Genomic DNA, 23988 nt, shown 5'->3' on the forward strand with positions numbered 1-23988 from the left:
AAGAGGAAGAGAATAGAGAATAAATCTCATTTGCTCTCTTTCCTGTACCCTCACTCTCTGAACCGCATTATGTGTGTAAGTTCTGTCTGTCCATTTCATTATTTTTTCCAGTTATAAAGTATTTATTGTAATGTAAATGTAAAAGGTCATTACAGAAAATTCAGAGCTGTGTAATGAAAACAACTAAAATCACACATAATCTGACCATTCAGAAGTAGCCACTGCTGACGTTTTGGTGTATTTCCTCCCTTTTCTATGTGCACATATTTTTTCCCACAAAGTTGAAATTATGCATGTGTATAAACATATATTAAGTTTTGTATTTTGATTTTTCTCACTAAAAATTGTATAGTGAGCATTTTCCGTGTTATTATTCTCCAAAAATGTGATTTTTAAAAACTGCGTGTAGAATGATTCTCCAATATTGGACATTATGGTGTTCTACTAGTTCCGCTCTTCAGCCATAATGCCTTGCAAGCACTTTTTAGCCAACAAATATAGCCATTAGAAATATTAAATCTCACAAGGTTCTTTGCTGAGCTTTTGCTGCAACAGCTTGGTAATAACAGAATCACCAAGCCTTCTCTCTGGGGACTGCCACACAACCATCCCTCTGAAAGACATGCTGACTCCACCTCACTTGCTTCTCACCTGGCTGATCAGAGGGACCAGCTGTGATACCGGTAAGCTCTTTCAATAAATAGACAATTTGCGAGAAAGTGTTGGCCTTGTGAACTGGAGAGTCAAATGTTGGATAATGTGACTGAAGTATTTAGGTATCTACTCCAACTGTATGTGGTCCCTTTACACATGTGCCTCTATATCAAGCTAGTTCATAGTCTTCTCATAGTTTTTCTGTAGACGAGAGGTGAAAAGGGTACAAGCCCTGGAGACAATACCGGGCTGCACTGCTGGAATTTTCTGCTTTGGCATAGTTGATGCTCATCTTTAGTAGTGTATGAATTTCTTCTTTTTTTTTCATTTTTCTGTTATAGAGTGAAAATTTGTAAGAATGTTACACCAAATTAAATTTAATTTAGTTAATGCAATAAACACGTATTGGGCCTCTACGACATATGGAACACAATGATGGACATATGAAAGACAAAGAGGACCTAGGCAGGCCCTTAGGGAACTTGCAGTCTAGTAGGCATGATAAGATATGCACACACATAACTATAAAACAGAGTAGACCAGATTATAGGGATATTTTTAATGATGAAGAAATGCTCACAAAACAGTGTCAAGAGGAAAATTAAACTGGACACTAAACTGTATACAAATTTAGTTCTCTTAAAAAGTACACATACTGGGCTTCCCTGGTGGTGCAGTGGTTGAGAGTCCGCCTGCCGATGCAGGGGATGCGGGTTCGTGTCCCGGTCCGGGAAGGTCCCACATGCCGCGGAGCGGCTGGGCCCGTGAGCCATGGCCACTGAGCCTGCGCGTCCGGAGCCTGTGCTCCGCAACGGGAGAGGCCACAACAGTGAGAGGCCCGTGTACCGCAAAAAAAAAAAAAAAAAAAAAAAAATTACACATGCTGAGTATGTGTACGTACTACCAAAATGGTAGCAGTGGTTGTCTGGATGGATTTAAAAGTGGTTGTAGTATTCTTCTTTATTCTTTTCCATTTTTCTAACATTTTAAAACAATGAGTATGTGTTACTACTAGAATCATTAAAAAATACGCTCTATTAAATGTGTGAGAGTACTGCATAAAAGTACAAAATACAGTGGAATTATGGAGGAGCAAAGATTATATCTCACTGAGGTGGGGGAATTGGGAAGGCTTTAGGATTTATGTCTTTAATAATGATGCAAAACTTTCAATCTTGAAAATAGATAATGAAATTTCATTGAGTTGAAAAGGCATTTTATATTCCTACAACTTCTTATCTCTATGACATTTGACTACAGTCTCTCTCTATTGACTATCTGTAGCTCTAGTAGCTGCTATCTGGCATATTACCTTTTATATTTTTTATTATTTTAGATATGTCTTTAAGATTTTTTCCTACATATACCACAGAGAAATATTTTCTAAATCAGTAGTTGTTGTCAATCACTAGTCATATTCCTAGTCAGAGTATATACTTTTGGCAAAGAATCTTTCCATTTGTCCCAATGACCCCAGAAATGCTTTACTTGGACATCTGCTGGCAGGGGCTCCTCTATCCTCTTGTTCTTCTGAAGAATTCTGTATCTGTTAATATTCAACCCACAGAGCACATATTCTCCAGGGTCCAATAGGCCTCTAGGAAAGAGACTTATTGTAATATTCCACAAGCCATCTGCTTCATCGGCCAGGAGCTTCCTGTTCTTTTGGTGGGCACCCTGGGTGATGGGACTTCCCATGGTATGTGGCGACAGTGCAGGGGTTTGTCAAGACAGAATTTAGGTGACGTGACAGGCTTCGGCTAACCTGAAAGATGAGTGTCTTTGTTCTGTGTGCCCCTGATGAATTATTTACCCTCTCTATGCCTTATTTTCCTCACTTATAAAATGGAGATAGTAAAAAAGAGAAAAAATGGAGATAATAATAGTGCCCATTTTATAGGCTTATTTTGAAGATTAAATTTGGCATTTGTTAACATTTGATATATAGTAGCTATTATTATAATGTATCACAGACCTGGGGGATTGTGGAGTTTTATTTTTCTCCTTAACAGATTATAGGAAGAGGCAGAATTTTGAATGTTAAGTGAGTAGTGGAGGGCAGATGAGGGCGGTCGTGATGGGCGATGTGCCAGGCGAGGAGGCTTTGAACAGCACCATGACTCAGGGATGGCACTGGTGGAACTTGAGGTGTGGGGGAGTAGTGAGAGATGAGACCAGAGAGGGAGGCAGCATCCAGACCGTAAGATTGCCTTTACCTGCTGTAGATGTACATTTATGTCAGAGCTTCTTAAAGGGGCTGACTGTTCCCCGATACCTTTCTCCCACCGCCTCCAGAGATGTCCCAAGCTTGTTAGTACCATTTGCATTAATGTGCAGCCCTGGCAGGGCAGACGTGTTTAGTACTGTCTCTTGGTTATTTTTCTCTGTTTGGGGAAGCATCGCTCCATAACTTCCCAGATACATCTGTATATCTACTAGTTATATCTCCCCCACTGCTGACCTTCCCCAAGCAACATCCAGAAAGATCAATGACAATTGCTTGGGAAGCTGTCACTGATCCCTCAAACATCATTTCAGGGCAAACTCTGATCCAGAGGAATTCAAATGTGACTCACCTCTAGAGATAGATTTGCATATTACAGAAATAGAGCTCCAGGTTCATATAGCAAGTCAAACAAATCTGCATAGAATCAGCCTGGGTGAACTTGACTCAGTGGACAATCCCACACAGAATGTTGAAGTGCTGGAAGCCTCTGTCTGCTAAGAGTGCATCTGGTGGGCGTGGAGTCTGGTGGTGGAGCCTGTTGGTGGGGCCTTCCTTGGACCCAGCAGCGTTGTGCTGCTTCACACTGTTTCTCAGCTGAAGCAAATTTTCTCCCTTTCTTTTTGTTCCTTACAGAATGTCTTTCTTTTTGGTGACTGTCAACATACTTCTACTTATTCATAATGTAGATGAGTCACTTTTCAAAAAATCTTTGTGGGTATTTCTGAGAAAACTTTGGGGATAGTGAGGGAAATAGTGATTTGGAGATTAAAAAAAACAAGCAAATTACTTAATCTCTCTGAACCTCAGTCTTTTCATTTTTTTTAGATGGGAGTAACAATGTTATATTTGTTTAACAGGAAATGGTGAAGACAGATGGGCAAATAGACCCAAATTGTAAAGCATTCTTGTTTATTCTATTTTCATGTTTTTAAATGAGAAAAGCCTTCCCACCCCCACTGCCAATTTGAATTGCCCATTTGAGGCCATATCTGGATAACTACACTTATTCACATCTATAATTTGAACTCCCCCAATTAAAAAAAATCTAGACAGTCCTCCCCACTTCAAGTGCCTGATTAGTGCTGATTCAGAGTATAGCATCACAGAATATTTGAGAGCAGGTCTGTCCTGAAAAATCTGGATGGGCAGTCAACACAGAGTTTGTATAATTTTTATACTCATTTCTTCAAAAATGTTGAGATGAATAGTATATAGATGTTGATAATGTTAATGTAATTCAGCTAGCCAAAAATATATATGCAAACATTTCTTTAAAAAAAAATATCCCAAACCTGCAATATAACTACTCAAAAAGTGGTCAAACACATTAATCGGTTTTAGGTATATGCAGTGTCTCAGAGACATATGGCAGTTCTGCCAGTCTCTTAAAGCTGGCAGAAGCTGGAAGGCATCCTCAGGAGATGCATCCAGAGATCTACTTAGGAGTTAGTGCAAGGCCTGGTCCACCCAGATTATATTTACTGGCTCTTTTCTTTTGATGCTTGGTTCCTCTCTCTGTGTGTGTGTGTGTGTGTGTGTGTGTGTGTGTGTGTGTGTGTGTGTGTGTGTGTGTGTGTGTGTGTGTGTGTGTGTGTAGAAGGGAGCAGTAAGGCAAAGTGAGATGGTAATCCACTCATAGTTAGGAACAACCCAATCAAACAGATTAAAGGAATGGGTATATATGTAAGTGAGAAAGAGAGAGCTGTGTTAGTTCTAATAATATCTTATATTTTATAGCAATAGTGACAACCTAATACTAGGTGCTAGGTACTGTATTAGGTGCTTTAGATGTAGTATCTTTCTATAGTTTTCAAAGTGTTTTCCCATATTATTAACTTTTTGCTGAGCTTTTGCCTCAGCTTCTTAGGCCTTGGGAAGCTAAAGATACAAAGGTCTAGAAATAATACAGATTGAAATAGACAAAAGAGTTATTCAGATTCAAGTAGGACCATCTGCAGACACATCACTCAGAAGTTGGCTTTTATATTAACAATTACATCATTGGCAGATCCTGTTTCATGATTCATTGGCTAGAGTCTTTGGATTCCTGAGTCTGAGATCCTTTCCCATGGGGACAGAAAGTGTACAGCTGTAGCAAGACCTCCTGGATATAAACTGAAAAGCTAGAATCAAGGACCTCTCATATTTTTATGAGAGAGTTTGGGAAGAGGGGCAGTTTACTAAGGTATCCACCCATCTGGTCCACTCCTTCTGTCCCTCTGGAAAATGACTAAACCATGTCATATAAAAACAATCCCTAAGATCCCAAGGTATTTCATAACAGCCCTGGGGCAGGTGTTCTTACCCTAATTATACATAAGGAAACTGTAACATAAGAGAGATTAAGTGACTTGCCCAATTCCAAATGACTAATAAAGAAAACTTAGAACTAGAACTTGGATTTACAAATCTACCAAGATTTTTTTGTACCTGTAATCCACTGCTTCTTGATTATAACCACGTCAGACAAATAACAATCTGAGCAGGAAAGCACTTAGTTTTTTTGGTATGCAAATCCATCCTTCCAAAGGGTGGACAAGTTGTTTCTCCCTGCCTCCTTTTTTTCCATTGTCATCTGTCTTCCTTTATATTCATTCAGTCATTTATTTCATCAGTCATTTTTTCATTCATCAAACTTAGAACGAGTGCCTACTGTTAGAAGACAGAACCCAGTTCAGATGGAGGGCTCTGGAGCCAAACTGTCTGGGTTTGAATCATAGCCCTATTTCTCACTAGCCATGTGTCCCTGAACAACTTACTTCACCTCACTCACTGTGCCTTGGTTTTCCCAGTAGTACATTGAGAATAATAGCAGTACCTACCTCGGTGTTAGTATACAGATTAAATGAATTAATTCAGGAAAAGCTCTTTGAATACGCCTAGGACATTGAAAAACTTAAATGTTACCCAACGTATTAGTTAGAGTTCTCCAGGGAAACAGAATAAAATCTATATAAAGAGATCAAGTGATTATGGAGGTGAGAAGTCCCCAGAACTACAGTGTTGACCAAGCTGGAGACCCAGGAAAGCCCATGGTATATTTCCGGTGCAAGTCCGAAGGCTCACGACCCAAGAAGAGCCTATATTTCAGTTCAAGTCTGAGCAGGAAAGGACCAAAGTCTCAGTTCAAACAGCTGGGCAGGAAGAGTTCCCTATTACTCAAGGGAGGGCTGGTCTTTTTGTTCTTTTCAGACCTTTAACTGATTGGATGAGGGCCCCCCACATTGGAGAGAACAGTCAACTTTACTCAGTCTACTGATTCAAATGTTAATCTCATCTAAAAACACCCTCACAGACATGCCCAGAATAATGTTTGACCAAATATCTGGGTACCCAGTGACCCAGTCAAGTTGACATAAAATTTACCATTACACCTGATGTTTTCTTATTGTGTCAAGTCCTGTGCTAGGCACTGGTGAAACAGGGTGGTTAAGATATGGTCTCTGCCCTCTGTGTACAGTCTATACCCAGCGCCATCATTAGCCATGTGGTTGCCACTGCTGAAATGAGCAGATTGCATCTATTATTCAGCTGGAATGTCCCCTACCAGATGTCTCTCTGGCTGCTCTTTGCTGGGCTGATGGCTTAGAAGCTTCCTTGCCTATTAACTTTCACCATTTGGGTTTTCCTTGGTGCCTCACGTATTCCTTTCTTCTATTTGATCTCAGCTCATTATATCAAACAATATCCTTACTTAGGCTTATATGATAAGTTCTTCCTTTAGGATGCTTCTTACTTGCATAGTGTCTCTAGGAGAAAAAAAAGATGGAGTCCCTACTTTCATAATGCAGAAGTTTCATTATTCTGTCTTACTCAAGTTGGGAATTTAACAAGTCTTTTAGGCTCAAAAGTTTGATAACTATGACCCAAAAGGTTCTTTTTAAATTCTGAGACGTCTTGTTTCTTTCTGTTGTGCTAACAGTATCTTACTTTGTGACCCCAAGCAAATTGCTCCCTGGGTTTCAATTTTGTCTTTTAGTAGCAGAGACACTTAACAGAAGAATTCTTACTTGGAAGCCCCATTTATAAATTAAATTATAGAGGGATTTTTCTGATTGAAGTGATAAAGGAATACAGATCTCACTGATTTGGTCTTTTACCTGGCTGTCAATGAGGTGGGCTTTGGGGAAAATAGTTTGGAAAGATTGAATCAAATGACCTCTAAGCTTTCTTTCAGCTCCAATATATCAGGATTCTATTCTAGGTCATGATTCTATGAACGGTACATAGTGCAATGGCTATATTCCCCATAGCCCTCAGCCCCTTCTGTTGATAACTCTGCCCAGACCAGTAGATATTTGTGGCAGGTAGAATAGACTGACTTACTGCAATTCTATTTTTGCCTTTTTAACATGCCTTCCTGAACTGCTGAGACTACAGAGTAAAAAACTGTATTTCCAAGATTCCTTTGTATTTTGGGTTCTGGAAATGACGTAGGCTCTGCCAATCAGATACATTTGCTAAAGGACCAAGTTAGCAACTGATTTAAGTGAGGAGAATGGTGATAGTGCATGAGGCATCCTTTCTGTTCCCAGTGTGAATCTAGCAGGTGCAGTTTGACTCTGGAGCCAATACCTGCAGTGACAACTTCCTGATTTACCAGCTTCCTGATATGGCAGAGGCAGCAGTTCCACTGGCAGACCAGCTCAGCCTGTTGTTCTGAGCATAATTCAGGGAAGGACTTAACACATAAGACATTGCATGTCTTACCTTCCGTGACCTTCTTTGGGCTCATTCCTCTAGGCTCCCCATGATTTTGTAAATGTCTAATTCCCTGTACTAAACCTCTTTCTGTTTGACATAGCTAGAGTGATTTATTTTATCTGTTATTAAACCCTACCTGATGCAGTGTTCACTGGTCTTTACAAATACTTTGCTGACTTCATTTCTTCTTTGACATCCTCAGTGTCTATAGAAGAGTTGCGGTCCCATCCTTTCACTGATGTTACCCTTTCCTGTCATTTCTCCTTTGTGGAGGACACAGAAAATCTTGAGTTGCCTTGGAAGAGAGAAGACATAAGACAGGAGTATGAGATAGAGGATGATAAAGAATATTACCAATTTTTTAGGTACTATGATTTTTGGGAAGTTTTCTCGAAGCTGGTTTGCCAGTTTAGCAGTAACACAGAGCAACTAGAGGACCAAAACTCCTTGTATGAGGGAAAAGTCTCCATGGATCGGGAGGAAATTTCTGAGTGGACTCTATCACCCTTATTAAGAAATGTGGATTTCATGGATGAAGCTATCTACAAATGCTCAGCCATCACACCAAATGGAAGAGGCAAAAGTACAATTAAGCTAATAGGAGAAGGTAAGGGAATTTATTGGATTAACTTGGTTTCAAGCTCTGTTTCTGTTCACAAAGATAAACTACACGTTTTCTCTTCTTGTGTTCTCACTTTTTCCCTTCTACTCAAATCATTACAGGTACTTCTTATTCCCATTATGAGAGTCAGGTATTTGGAATGTCAATTCACCTTAGCTAAAAATATTGCTCTGAAACAAAGGTGTTAATCTGTACCTGACTACATCATTCATTCATTCAAACAAGCAAACAAAACATAAAAAAAAAACACCAAAATCCAAAACCCTGGTCCTATCCCAAACTTACTAAACAAATTGTAAGACTGAAAAACCAACATGTTGCAAAAGCCTCCTACATGAAAACTCTGAGATATGATGTGTGATTTGGTGAGAAGAGAGCCCTGTGCTGGGAGTCAGGAGGCCCAGGTTCTAATTGTGTGACTCTGGACAAACCATTTAGATTTTCCAGGCTTCATTTTCTCACTATTAAAATGTAAGATTGGACAGGACCAGTGGATGTCCATAGTGCCCCAAGGATCCTCACCCTTTTCAGGATTACATGGGGAGTGGTCTTTTCCTCATCAGAGATCTCACAAAGGTGGAGGGAGGCATGGCAGAATTCCTCTGGGTAGGAGTTGGAAGAGATGCCAGGGGGGTGCTGAGAGTCATTTTCCTTCTATGATCCTCAGCAGGGCTATCTGAGTGCAGCAAAGAGTCTGAAATGAACCCCCTCATGTAGAGGAAGGTTCCAAAAATAAAGACAGCAGTGGTAGATGAGACCTGGAGGGCAGGCATATGTGTGTATCCTGATATTCTCTCGCTGTGCCTGGATCAAAACTTTAACTATGGTGAACCTCAAGATGTGTTGCCTACATAAGGGTTAATGTAAAAACTCAGGGCAAGATTTCTGCTAGCCTGATCCTCTTGGGGCTGGAATTAAAAAAGGAACTAATTGTTTTGTTATTTTTTCCAACCAGACTCTGAAACGCCCCAGGTGCGGTTTGATAAGATTAATGATGAGGATGTGGCCACGTGCGTCTCCAGGGGCTGGTACCTCACGCCCAGTGTGACCTGGCTGGATCGGGCAGAGAGGGACCTGAGCAACCACGGTACCGTGGAGCTCCTGGAGGAGCAGATGAATGGCTTCTACCGGGTGTTCTCTGTCCTGAAATACCCGGTCAAGTTAAATGAGAAATATGTCTGCCACATAACAGAGACAGATGTGAACAACCAGCCCTTCAGAATCATCTGCAAGTACCCAAGTAAGTGAGTTAAAGCAGGGTGTATTCCCCCACAAAGAAGTCATTATTCAGTAATATTTACCAAATGCCAAATGTATCAGGCACTTCTGGGCACTTTGGAGATTTAAAGAAACTCAGGAAGAGAAGGTTGTAGCTTGGGGCAAGAGAAGGTGGGGAGGTGGGAGTTTCTCTGTGTTTGAAAAAAGACCACACTTCAGGAACTTACAGCTTTCATCCCAATCGATGTGTCTGTTCCTATTGGTAAGGCTTCTCTCCCTCTGCTACGGGCGTCAGCTTTATGATGTGACAGGCTGAATAAGCATAGCTGCCCTTGATCAGTCTCTTACCATGTGCCTGGCACTTTACATACGTCATATTAAGTCCTTGCCTCAACCCTGCAAGGTAGTTGTTATTGCTGTCCCCCTCCTGTGTGAGGGAAGCAAGACGGCAAAGAATTTGACCAAGGACATGGCTAATAAGCACGTGAGTTAGAATTCAAATCCGTTCTTTCTGAATCCAAAGCTCATATACTTTATTTTCTTACACCACCCAGCATTTATGTATCTAAGATTATACACTCCATGAACAGATTTAAGTCATCTAAGTCTTGTCCCGAGACTGCGAATCCCTCACAAGCAGCAGCCATGTTCCTCTATCCCTCTTTTCTGGCTCCTGATGCACAGCAGTCTCTTGGAATAGGTGGTGTTCGCTCTTAAGTTTTTGAGTCTCATGGTCGTGGCCCCAGAGATGCAAAATAACCTTGAATCTTGAAATGGAAACGCACAACTCTTGTTCCTTTTCTCAGGACACATCAGGAGCATCTTCCTCCCTCCTCCCCCTGCAGGCTCAGATCTAATAAGCAGACTCTGCAGTCATTCCTTGGCCTGGGATGTATTCTTTCCGGTGTATACTGGAATGCGGTGGGATCTGGTGACTGATGGTATCAGTTCCTCTGACATGTATCTCAGTCCCACAAACCTAACAGACACAGTAGTACAGTATATTCCAAAGCCCTGGGCCTATTTTGCTTCTGTATTTCCCCTCTCTCTGAAAGTTGGTGGGAAATATCCCATTCACTTCCCTTTTCTCTTTTTGCTTCTGTCATTGTTCCCCTAACAGTAGTGTTGAATTAATGAATGAGTAAACCAGGATTTTGCCTTAAAAATGAAGGAGAGTTACTAACGGTGAATGAGTTATTTAAGGGCTACTGCTCTTAGGAGGAACAGAGAGAACTCATTTTTCACGACTGCTCCTTCCTGTGTGACTTTCAGGAATGCATTGTAGCTGAATGCAGGGTTTGCCTCTAATATAAAACTCCAGCCTTCCATGCTTGCTTTCTTTTTTACAGGGAGAAAGTATCCCCGTACATATGACTACTATTAAGAGATTTGAATAACATCTGCCCGAGGACCAAACTGTCTTGCCTTTAGCCACTGGAGCTCCTGGTTTTCTCTTGTGGACTATATTCTCTTTGTCCTAGGCACCTACCTGTCATAAACCTAAAAGATAAGGAGGTAACAGGTCCAGTGTACTGGATGTTGACTAAAACTATAGGAGCGCCCCTATTTTGTCTCTCTTAGGTCTGTATATTTATAAAGTCTTGTTTCTTTATCTCTAATTCTCTTATTTATAAGATTTACTTTTATTTGACCTCATGCCTCTCATATGTTAAGTTCTCTGAATAAAATTTTAAAATCTTTACTGTGAGATGAAAGATGACCAAAAACCTGATGAACTTTCTACTCTGTGTATGTTTCATTGATGTGGTGCTGCAGTGACAGACGATTTGTTGGAGACTTCAGGGCAGAGCAGGATTTCTCTAAGCCAGATTTTTTGGGTTTTGGTATCAATATTATTACATGGGCACTTTGCTGATACGAAGTTGAGAGAGACATCTTCCTGAAACTGATTATGAATGGGAATCACTATATCTGTAAAAGCCTTCTTTTACATAGCATAACTGAGCAAAGGCTATGGAAAGCTTGGAAAGTCAAAGAAGGTGAGACTCACTCTTGAACGTTTCTGATTTGCCCAACTGATTTCAGAGTCTTTGTTACTCCTAAAACTCACCTTCCAAATCTCTCCTATCTCTATACTTTCTGTACAGAATCTCCTCCTTTGTTCCTTTTGGAAGGGGGTGGGGGTGATATCTGTCCCGGGCCTTGTAGGAATCAAGCTTAGGTTATGGGAGAGAGGAGAAAAAGGCATGTAAGAGAAAAGGGAATTCAGAAAATCATCCAGGAACCAGAGATTTTAATTGGGTTAAAACCCCAATTTTTTGAATTACTGGACTCAGGTGATAAAATAATTTTGATGGAGATAAGACATATATCTGCTTCTAAAACGTCCACATAGAATGTCACAAAAAGAAGGCATCTCAGAGAGGTTTACTGGGCCAAACCTCTGAGGTGTATGCTGGAGGTTGCTGGGGTCCCACACTGGCTGGCATGACTCCTGGATGCATCGTTTCTGGGGAAACCAAGTTGGATTGTGGATCACGCCTCGGGGAACTTCAGAGGCCCGGCCTGATCCGCACTCACTTAAGAGTGAGAAGACGTGCAGACAGTTATTAGAACTAAATGAAAAAACTTATTAATTGCTTATACGTGCTCAGCAGTTACATAATTAGAGAACACGAATGAGGAATTAATGGCTCATGTGGATGTAATAATTTTTAAAATAAAGGGAAAGACGGTGGCAAAGTAGAATGAGTATGAGAGGGACCCAGGTTTGAATCCTCACTCTGTTCTTTGCAAATTGTGTGGTATTACATAAATTCCTTAAACTTTACAAACTGTCTGTTCCTTATCTGTAAAATATCTTTTTCACCAAGTCATTGTGAGAATTATAAGAATGTATAATAGAAAATAATTGGTGATAATTTGACATTTACGCAGCACTTTCTACGTGCCAGAGACTATTTGAAAAAATTATATACATTAGCTCATTGAATCCTCGAAAAAAGAACAAAATGAGGTAGGTACTCTTGTTATGCCACTTTAAAGAGGAAACTGAGGGACTTCCCTGGTGGTCCAGTGGTAAAGAATCTGCCTTCTAATGCAGGGGAGGTGGGTTTGATCCCTGGTCAGGGAACTAAGATCCCACATGCCACGGGGCAACTAAGCCCATGCGCCACAACTACTGAGCCCACGCTCCTCAACTAGAGAGCCCGTGTGCCACAAACTACAGAGCCCGCACACCACAACTAGAGAGAGAAAACCTGCACGCCACAACTACAGAGAGAAAACCCGCACGCCACAACTACAGAGAGAAAAGCCTCACGCCACAACTCGAAAGAGAAAAGCCGCACGCCACAACTACAGAGAGAAAAGCCGCACGCCACAACTCGAGAGAAGAGTGTGTGCCGCAATGAAGAACCTGTGTGCCGCAACAAAAGATCCCACATGCCTCAACGAATATCCCACGTGCCGCAACTAAGACCCGATGAAGCCAAAAAAATTTAAAAAAAAAAAAAGGAAACTGAGACACAGAGAGATTAAATAACTCCTGGAATATAAAGGGCAGAGGCAGAACGAGGATATAAACTCAGGAAGCCTGGTTGTTAAACATTACATGATATCGTCTCTCAGTAAGTTATCAGTCACAATAAGAACAATGTTATGATACAGATAAATTAGAAAGAAGTTGAAACATGAAACTAAGAATGGTATTTATGAAAGACAAAGAATATATAAAGTTATAAATATTACTGGCTGCCAGCTTTAACTATGGAGTCTAGTGGAAGGATTTTGGAGCAAGCATTTTGTTTTGAGTTGTCACTGCTCCTTGGAAAATGACAAATTCTGCTAACTTATATAATTTAAAATGAGGCAAGGCACTAGAAGGATAAAGTCCCTTCTCTTTTGGCGGCAGAAATTTCCTTTCATCATCCTCTTGACAATTTTATACAGGTTTCCTGGTTAAATATTTTATTCTTATCCATTAACCATCTTGCCTCTTATTTTCCTGGCAATATATTATTTTTACAGACCCTAACACTGTCAAGTTTCCTAAGTTTCTTATCTGACCACATCAGGTCAGTTAAGACCTGTGCATTACAGTGATCATGATCAGGGTGCATTTCCTGTTCCTTTCTCCTAAATTCATTTAACCCGTTTTCCAGCAAGTTGTGTTACTCCATTCCATACATTCATGGTGTTTCCTTCTCAGTTTTGACCTCTCTATAGAATCCATGGTACCATTTCCCATCTGAACTCTCTACATGCTATGTTTTCATCTATGAATCCAACCCATTGTACCATTTTTCTGTGTACACTGTTTGTTAACGATGCCACAAGGAAGCAGGAGAAATACACGTACCCAGAGTTTCTCAAAAGGGTTCTCTGTCTTTATTATGGACCTTCCCAACTCAACATTTTCTTTTTTTTCTCACTTGATATATTCTCCATAGGCCATCTTGTCTACACAAAGGAACACTATCTCCATACTGTCTATTCCAAGATCTTTATCTCCAGCCCAGATCTCTTCCAAAACCTTCCTATCCAACTACTCATACCTCCAAACTCAGATTCAACCTGTGAAAAACTGAATTCATCACCTCCCATTCCTTCCTCCTTTCCCCAGCCAACTGGTTTCTCCTGCTCTCTTACCAACGCTAGAAGATGGCACCATTATCTACCAAGTCATCCAAGCTGGAACCTTAGGGTCATTCATGACCATTACCTCCTCCTTAACTCCCATAGCTAGTCATTAGCCAGCTCTTGTCAATGTTACCTCATTAACCTTCTATTAATCCCCACTGCCATTATCTTAAAATTCAAGTCACCATTATTTCTCACCTCATTCCTGAAGTAGCCTTCTATCTGGTCCACTACCGCCAGATCTTGTCACCCTCATGACAAAGGGCTAATAATAATACATGAAGAACTATTATAAACCAGTAAGCAAAGGCCAGCAACCAACAGAAAATGAACAAAGGTAATGGAAGAAAAGAACAAGGACCAATAATTCACGAAAAGATGCTCAATCTCACATAAGGAATAATAAAATAATTAAAAATAAGTCAATGAGTTACCATTTTTCCTCTGTTAGACACCCCAAAGTTTGAAGACACAGTGCTTGCAAAGTTTGGGAAAATAGATATGCTCAGTGTATGTATTTTTGGTGCAATTGTAGGTAAATGCATGCAACCTCTTTGAAGGACAAATGGCAATTATAAGCAAATTTATAAGTGTACACACCCTCTAAGAGGATGAATTTTTTTCACTGTATTTTCTTTGATACAATTTGAATTTTTTCTTTTACCATGTGCATGTATTAGTTTATCAATAAGAAATGTGTTAAATAATTTTTAAAAGTGAACTCCTATTGACAGGAAGACCTCTCATTCAGACAGCAACATGATACTTCCTAGTTACTTCATGAATCAGCCTTCAGCAGCAGTAGCCCAGGGTTTACGTTCTTCATGTCTTCCACCTATGCTACATTTACTCCAGGGCTCTGAGGACATCTGCTTAGATCTACTCGTTCAATAGACTTTTTTTACTCCCTCCTCCCCCTTATTTCAGAAGTAATTTAAGAGGACTGTTGGGGACTTGACACAGGCACTCCAAAACTAAAGTTAATCACAGTAATTTGTTCTAATTTACAGAGCTCATAATGTTACATTTTGATTATAGGAAACTTACCTTCTAAATTATGTTTCTTTCAGGCTCTTTTAATTCATTTTCATTTCCTGAACACATGCATACTGTAATAGCAGGAGAAGTGCTCCCAGAGCATGGTAGAAGGTTGGGAGAGGCCAGCCAGCATTTAAAAGTGGTTGTGGACAAGGTACCCTTCAAATTGGGTTTAAGAATTCTGAGAATGAAAGTTTAAAGAATCAAACGGTGATTAATGAGATCAGTAATTTGTAGCAATAACACAACCAGAGATGACATTTTAATATCTGATTAGCATTTGAATAATACTCCAAATCCAATCAAGGTGACCTGGCTATAATTTGAGAGAAGCAAGACTTCTATACATTATGACTAAAATTAAGAAAGCTTAAACCAACTGTAATGAGTTCTCTTGGAAGACAGAATTAATTATTGCTGGTGGGGAGTACATGATATCTGTAAGAATCACTTGGACAGGGAGATGGAGAACTAGTATTGGTCATGTATCTCCAAGATAGAGCAAAGCAGAGGGTCTTAACTAGCCAACATTCAGTCCACTTGGAAATGCTTATCCCTATGGTATACACGTGTACCTGGTAAACAGCCACTAAGATTATCCTACCAGATCTTCACATGCTCCCTGTGCCACCTTCCCAGGTTTGTTTGGCTTCTCATACAGGTTTACCTGCAGCCAGCCTCACCCGATGCCATTCAGTCTCATAAGGTCCATGGCAGTTTTTGGAGTCATTTAGTTTAACCTCTACCCAATACTGTTCCCTGACTTCTCATTACTTCCTACCCAGACCCACCATTGGTGATTCTTTTAAATAAACTTGTTCTATCAGTCCTTGAGTAAACCTTTCCCCCTGCAGCTGCAGTCCCAAGATCAGGAGAAACTTTTCAGGCCTCTTTTAAGCCTCCTGAAACTCAAATCTACTTTTATGAGGTAAATGGTTAATGTTCTTGCAACTTTATTTGGCCTTAATTTGGGGGAAAGAAAACAATACAACTATTATTTTAATTTCTTTATTTATCAATAGTATCCAAAAAAAAAAAAAAATCAAGAGTTAACAAAAAACAAGTTAAATGCAATAAGGAAGCCTACTAAATACAAATACATTTCACAAATACACAGGCAACAGAAACCTGTCCAAATTGCTTCTTGGAATTTGACTGTTTAAAAACACAAGTATAAAGGGAAGACATTCAGACTGGTCCACATGGGCTTATTAGCAGGTGGAGGAGCCCTGCTTTCCAAAAGCAGTGATGGAGGCCAGAGTCATGGCATGTGAGAAGGTTTCCATGGACACTGAATCTTAACAGATGCTGTAATATGTTTATAAAAACCATACACACACAGAGAAAGCCCAAGGAAGCTTGCAGTCTAAGCCCTGTGCTTTTAGAAAGCTGGAGGAACAGAACCCAATTGAATCCTGTTTATTTGCTCCATGCAAAGCTTCACGCAAGACTCCCCAGACTAGGCTATTTAGCAGCTTTCCGTGAATGATTGTCAGATCACATGATCCTGTGGTGCATACAGTAGCTTCCCTATTTACAGGAGGAATGCAGATTTTGCTCTTGGGAATTCAATGTTGCAGGGGAGGGTCGTCTTGGATAGCAACCACTGACCTAAATGTAACTGGTGAGGAGACACTCTGCCTTCTTGCTTTAAACAGACTGGTACTCCTGCCCTCTCTTCCATAGTGTCCAAGGGCTGGCAAATCTTGATCAAGGCGTGCTGTTGGGAGTTCTCCAAGGCACTTTGACAGGGAGGTACATTTCAGACCACACAAGTTGGGTTGGAAGACAGCTTTTAAGTGGGATGATTTACAAAAGCTCAGAATTCTAAACAAAGTGGAATGTTTTCAAAGGAGAAAAAGGAAACCTGTTTAGAAGGAATTCCATTTTCAGCACAACTGTCTCAGAGTTGCCTGTGCAGTACAGTCTACATCATTTCCCTTTGGTGGTCTGTAATCTGCTTTCTGAAAATGAGATCTTATGTCAAGTTTTTAATTTTGTTATTCCAAATGCATCCTAAACATTGTATTGAGTGGAGTTAATTATCACAGAGGCCGAAAGACACAGGAATGACTGACTTCTCCCCAGTCACAGTTTTAAGATTCAATGTCCATTTTTTTCCCTCTCGAAATGTGAAACCTTCTTTCATCCTCATCTCTAAAGGGAAAGCCATTTCTGTTCCCACGAAGGTTAAAGATGACATGCAAAAGTGAAGACAAAGTGAAGTGGTTCTCTTTCCCACTCTCTTCCTGGGCAGGCTTTACCAGAAGGCTCTACATCACAGCACAACCCGTGGGGCCATTCAGACCGAGGTCAGATTTGGTCAGCTTGTTTTTGGCTGTCTGACTCTTATATAATGACAAGGTTTCATTTATCTTAAGCAGAAGGAGGAAAATCACATTGTCTCCTTCTGGACCAATTATCAGAACCACAGAATTTACAATTTCTCAAGTCAAAAGTTTAATGCATTCCTACCTGCTGAGGAAACTGAGGCCCAGAAATAGGAAGAGACAGGGACAGAGTCACTCTCCTAGTTAGTGGAGGATCAGTGAGCATATTGATAGGCTGGGACATCTAAGTCTTGCTTAGCTGCACTGGTCTCAATCCTTTGGAATACTGATCTGCATGGATCTATGAGAATGAATGAAAACAAATTAGCTTTTTGGATCTTAAAAGCTTTGTATGGAGACACTTCTCCTGGCTGCTGTCTGAGGTACTCCCTGCTCCTCTGACAGACTGCTGACCCACTGGAAGCCAGGGGGCAAACTCTGGGCTGCATCTAGTATGTGGCAGGGCTGGGGGGAGTCCGGGTGATAGCAGTCCCTGCACAAGGAAGAACCCCAAACTCTCCCACCTCTGAAATGGCAGGACTAATGAAAAATAATTACAAAAGCTTAATTTCTAGTGAAGAAAATAAAATATTAAACAACAACAACAATAATATAATGATAATAACTGAAGAATGAAATCAACTTGCCAAAAAAGTTTACAGAAAAATAGCACCTTTGGTAAAAAGTATTTTAAAAATTTGGTTAGGTCTCTAAGGGGCTCAAAGTCTACAAGTATCTGCATCATTTGGGTGCACCCTCCCAGACACTAGGTAACTAGGAGGATGGCCGTGTATCTAGAGCCAGTGGCTGGGGCCATGAGGAGAAGCACAGATGCTAGAGGTCTGTTATGCTGATGGCAGCAGGAAGGGCTGGAAGCCAAATGCAGTCTTCTCCACTGAGCTTCCCAAATCCCTCCTCTGGGGACAGCCTGCTAAGCTCTTTCTCACTGCCTGCACCCCCTGCAGCATGTTCACAGCTGTGGTAGACTCAGAAGTGTTCCAGATCTGGTTACTCTCTCCCAACACCGATGCAGTTTCCCTCCAGCCCCCGAGCACCATTTACAGTTTCTCTCAAAGTACTCCTAGAAATGAAGGCTATGGCCCTTCCCCTCCTAGCCAGCCACCCCCATTTCCTTTACTGCAAAACAAATAGACAAAATAAAACTCATTGCTATACAAGCAAATACTGGTGATTTGGCGATTGTAGCAGACACTTGCGTATACTGGACCCAGCGCTGAAGTGGAAGAGAAGGTGCCAGGCTCTGGACACCTTTCCCAGATGCCTCCTCATTAGATCTCTTTGGTGCTCACTCTCTTGGTCTTTTCAGCTGTTTCCTTTGAGAAGCAAGAGAAAATAAGCGTTATGGAATAAAAAAAAATATTGGCATTTATCTAGTCTTCAAGACTTTACATAGCATGACAGATACATGCTTATGCCGAGTTCTGTTTGCTTGTCTATCTCCTCTGTGGATGATGAACAACTTGAGGACAAGGATCATGTCTTACTCGTGACACGGCTGTATAGGGACTGTTGCTAAATTAAGAGCTGACCCCATTTAAACTCCTATGAAACAATAACGTCAGACATTATTATATTCACGAAGAAATGAAGAAAATGAAGAAAAGGACGCTAAATGGAGGTGCTACAAAATGTTCTGAATCCAAGTTGGGAGAAGCATTAAGAGCAACAGGCTCGGGACTTCCCTGGTGGCGCAGTGGTTAAGAATCCATCTGCCAACTCAGGGGACATGGGTTTGAGCCCTGGTCCAGCAAGATCCCACATGCTGCGGAGCAACTAAGCCCATGAGCCACTACTAAGCCCACGTGCCACAACTACTGAAGCCCATGCTCTGCAACAAGAGAATCCACTGCGATGAGAAGCCCTGAGAAGCCTGCGCACCGCAACGAAGAGTAGCCCTCGCTCACTGCAACTAGAGAAAGCCCGCAGGCAGCAACGAAGACCTAATGCAGCCCAAAAAACAAACACACACACACACACACACACAAAAAAAGAGCAACAGGCTCTGGAGGCAAATTGCCTGAGCTTGAATCATGGCTGTGTGACTTTCTGGGGGACTTTGGGCATATTATGAAATCTTCTGTCTCAATGTCTTCAACTACAAAATGAGTACTACCTCTTATACCAGTAGCCCATTTCTCCAAAGAAGACATTCTTACTTATAGCCAAAAAGCACATGAGAAGATGCTCAACATCTTTAGTCATTAGGGAGATGAAAATCAAAACTACAATGAGATGCCACTTCACACCCACTAGGATGGCTAATAAAAAATAACGACCATGACAAATGTTGGTGAGTTTGTGGAGGAATTGGAATAGTGCTGGTGAGGATATAAAATAGTACAGTCACTTTGGAAAACGGTCTGGAAGTTCCTCAAAAGATTAAACACAAAGTTTCCATATGATCCAGCAAATCTCACTCCTAGGTATATACCCAATAGAACTGAAAACATAAGTCCACACAGAAACCGGCAGAAGAATGTTCATAGCAGTATTGTTTATCATAGCCAAAAAGTAGAAACAACCTAAATATACATCAACTGATAAATGGATATATAAAATGTGGTATATCCACACCATGAAATGTTATTTCGCCATAAAAAGGAATGAAGTCCTGATTCATGCTACAACAAGGATAAACCTTGAAAACGTTACACTAAATGAAAAAAGTCAGACAGAAAATGCCATATATCATATGATTCCATTTATATGTGTCCATAATAGGCAAATCTATAGAAATAGAAAGTAGATTAGTGGCTGCCAGGGGCTGGGGGAGGGGAGAATGTAAGTGACTTCAAATGGGTATGGGGTTTCTTTTAGGGAAGATGAAAATGCTCTGGAATTAGACAGTGGTGATGGTTGACAATCTTGTGAATATATTAAAAACCATTGGATTGTATACTTTAAAAGGATGAGTTTTATGGTATGTGAATTACATCTCAATAAAAAAATTAAATAGGGAATAAAAAACAAGTGTCTGGCATCTAGTACACACTGTCGGTGCCCCATCCATAGCCCGTGCCTTTAACGTTTCAGTACACTGGCCTGGCTTCTTACTGCCAGCAGCTGCATCTCTTTGCCTGAGGTTTTCTCTGGCTGCTGGAGCCTGCTCTGCCCACACATGCCGACAGGGCAGAAATGCCAGGGAATTCATGTTTGCCGGTGGCTGCTCTCAGCCATTGGCTGATGGGAGTTCACACAGGCATAGCCCAGCTCCCTGCTCCGTTGCGCACAGTAACTATTCCTGGAGTTCTGCAACAGGACTAAGCTCCACTTGCTCCCAGTGGTAACATGCCTGGATACGCACTCTTTACTGTTTCCTTCCCTTCATGGGCTCTCTTCCCAACTCCCCTTCTGGTGTTTCCTGGGACTGCCTCCCAAATAAACTATTTGTACTTGAGTCCTTGCCTTGGCGTCTGCTTCCGAGGCAACTCACATAAAACAGAGACGCTAAAAAATGTTAGCTATTATCATTCACTCCCCACTGTCTACTCTGATCATTTCTCCACCCTAGAGATGAAAGGAATTCCTATTAAGTTCTTTTTGCTTTTAAGGGTTTATACTCATCTGGAGGCTCAAGGCTGCTGAAATATGGAAAAACAAAGGGCTAGGAGCTTCTGCATTTGTTTTAAAAAATGACATGAGGTTTCTACACTATCAGTGACAATAATGACAATAATGATATTTCAGCAGTGACAAGGCTGCTGAAATATGGAAAAACAAAGGGCTAGGAGGTTCTGCATTTGTTTAAAAAAAAGACATGAAGTTTCTACACTATCAGTGACAATAATGACAATGCATATGAAAAAGCATCAATAAATATGAGAATTTATTATTAATACTAATAATTCTTGATTTTCAATTCAAATATTTCATGTCAATAGTTCTTGTGACCATTATATTCCTTAAAAACTTATATGTCAGAGAGAAGGCATATATGTCATATTACCAGACCCAGTTTACAGACAGATGATTCAAGGAGCAACATCCTCTGTTAAAACTACAGGTAAACCAGTGGAAAGACAGGCCCAGAAGTCCAGCATATCCATGTTTTCTCCCTAGGCCCTCAGAAAAATATGTCAGTGGATCACTATTCTGCTAAGAACCTTTTCCCCAAGAAGGCCTTCAACTTAATGACATAGAATACTGATTTATTATTTTCTCAAGTCTCTAGGAAGCAGAATCTCTAAGTTTCCAGGCTATGTTCTAGCTAGCTTGGCATTTAACTTAAATCCTTTCTGCTGTGGCCCAAATCCACTAATTTCATGCTCACTGAGAGCCAACTGTACACCAGACCCTGTGCTAAATGCAGGGCTACAATGGTGAGCAAGTCATAGAGCCTGCCCTCAAGGGGCTCACAGTCTTTGGGTCTGGGCACTGGTGGTGAAAAGAAATAGGAGTTTTTTTAGACTATGCTCATTTGCAAACCACTTCCAACACATTTGCAAACCACCACTCAGCTGATTCTAACTTATAAAGCAATTTACCAAGTTGTAACCTACATCTGTTGGGGCATACTGGCCCCACGAGGACTCCGTCAGGGAGCTATATGTATCATGGTTTGCGTAATACAGGTATACAGGTATATCATTCGGGACCTAATGTATGGGACAGAGCACATCTCCTTGGTCACCTGGGGAGTTAGGCAGTGTCTGAGTGGTGGAAGGGCCTGGTGGCAACAGGGATACCTGAACCAGCGTGGAGGCTGCAACTCACCTGGTGCTTTTGGAGCTCCTCCACATATCTGGTCATTTCCTCCTCTGTATGGGTCTGGGCCCCCTTCTGATTCTTTCCTGTAAGAAGAACCAAGGCTCAGAGCAGTGGTGGCTGAGGGAGGCCAGTTAGGGATCGCCACTAATATCTACCTTTTAGGCTCTCAATTTCATTTCCCATTTACCATATGGAAGGTGAGGTGAATTACCCACATTTTTCTAACTATAAAGTGTCCCAGTGCAATGGACACCTCCAAAGTAATGTGCGTGGGTAGTAAGTGACTGGGCCAGGGTCCAAATCCAGGCCAAGGGGAGACGGATGGAGCTGGGGTTCTAGAAAACTTTTCTGAAACATCTCTTTGTAGAAGGGTGATAGTGGTGATGCTGGCTTGTGCACGGCCCCCTCCTCCCCAAACTCTCCCTGACATCTCTATCTCCCAACCCACCCTGCTCATATCTCAACTATCTCAACTTTCTCTTTTTTGGGGGACCCAATGCTGTTAATTCAAACATGTGTATGAACATGCCTCCTTTTCCTGCTTGGCATGGATGGCAAGCAAGAGTCATTTTGTCTTCCAACCACCTAAGTCTTTGACATATAGGATTTCCTAAGCTGTCATAAGGATTAAGTGGGTTAATATGTAAAGTGCTTAGAAGAAATGCATGTACTTCTCACTCTTATGCATTTGCTTTCTTTATTATTATTACCATTCTAATCTCTTATCAACATTTGATCTTGTCCTGGGTCTCGAACCTCTCTTGTTCCAAACCTCTGGAGTAACTTTCCAACATAATGCATCTGGCATAAGTGCTTTGCCCTCAATGCTGCCCCCTGAGAGCTCTGACATTACAAGTATGAGCCAGTCTCTTGCTCCCCAGTTTCCTTGCTGGGACCCAGCCACTGCACTCTTCCCCACCATCCCCACTCTGACTTCTCTCATGGTGATTTCACGACGGAAGTTGTCTCCGTGCCGTCCCTTCTTTCTGCGTGAGGTGCACAGCTCACCGTCACAGGTCATGGCTGTGCAGACCCAGTTTCCACAGGCACACACACAGCGGTTACAGTCCACCTCGGTCTCAGCTCCATCAGCATATGTTTCGTCCTCCAGAGCACACTCTGTGGGACCAGAAATAAGAGGCAAGAGTTTAGGGCGAGGGTGGAACAGGACATCTTGGCTATAGTCTGTGCATGTTACCCGTTTCCCAGACAAGACCTGCTTGTCCCTCAGAGGCACCATATCTGAGCAAACGCCACCAACAACCTGAAGATTTTTGGACCTGAATCTCAGCTCGGAGATGCTGGGCTGGCGCCCAGTCTAGAATCGTGGAAGGGAATTTTCTTAGTAAGCTCTGCAGAGTTCCACGATCCCCTCTATCTTGGCCCCCTCTAAATGTCCCCACTCCCTACAACCCCCTCCCTATTTCTTAGGTTAGGCATACTCTTCTCTGGAGGGTTGAAGGCTGGATTGAGACACTTGAGGAACTCTTGGAAGCTGAGTTTCCAGTCAGCATTTTCATCAGACAGTTCAATGAGAGCATCGATACAGAGTCCTCTGAAATGAAACACAGGAGAAACGTGTCAGCAAGACCTCAGCTTCAGTCCCAAAGAAAGGAATTAAGCATCAGGATTACACAGACCTAGGCCTCCGCAGGCGGCCAAGGGGACTATTTAAAGAGAACATTTCTACACTGACCTCCTACAACCATTATGCGACCCGACTCCTGTAACCATCCAACCTATAGTTTATTATATGGGATGTCAGATCACTCAAGCTGTTCAGATATGCCCAAGATGACTAAAGTTTCCTGGATGGTTTTGTCCACTTGGATTGGCAAATGTTTCACCACCTGCATACATTCCAC

General features: G+C 41.4%; 1 protein-coding gene across 1 annotated transcript in view; it reads right to left on the minus strand.

Annotated features, from left to right (window-relative positions):
• Positions 1–16092: 16092 nt before the first annotated feature.
• FSTL1 (follistatin like 1) overlaps positions 16093–23988 on the minus strand; it is a 51017-nt gene continuing 43121 nt past the window's right edge. The window contains exons 8-11 of the mRNA XM_030857699.2: positions 23566–23678; positions 23132–23242; positions 22130–22206; positions 16093–18729 (exon numbers count right to left, since the gene is read on the minus strand). Of these exons, the coding sequence (XP_030713559.1) occupies positions 18685–18729; positions 22130–22206; positions 23132–23242; positions 23566–23678 (346 nt within the window). The 3' untranslated portion in view covers positions 16093–18684. The remainder of the gene's footprint in view (positions 18730–22129; positions 22207–23131; positions 23243–23565; positions 23679–23988) is intronic.

This window comes from Globicephala melas, chromosome 4 (genome assembly GCF_963455315.2).
Source record: "Globicephala melas chromosome 4, mGloMel1.2, whole genome shotgun sequence".
NCBI classification, from domain to species: Eukaryota; Metazoa; Chordata; class Mammalia; order Artiodactyla; family Delphinidae; genus Globicephala; species Globicephala melas.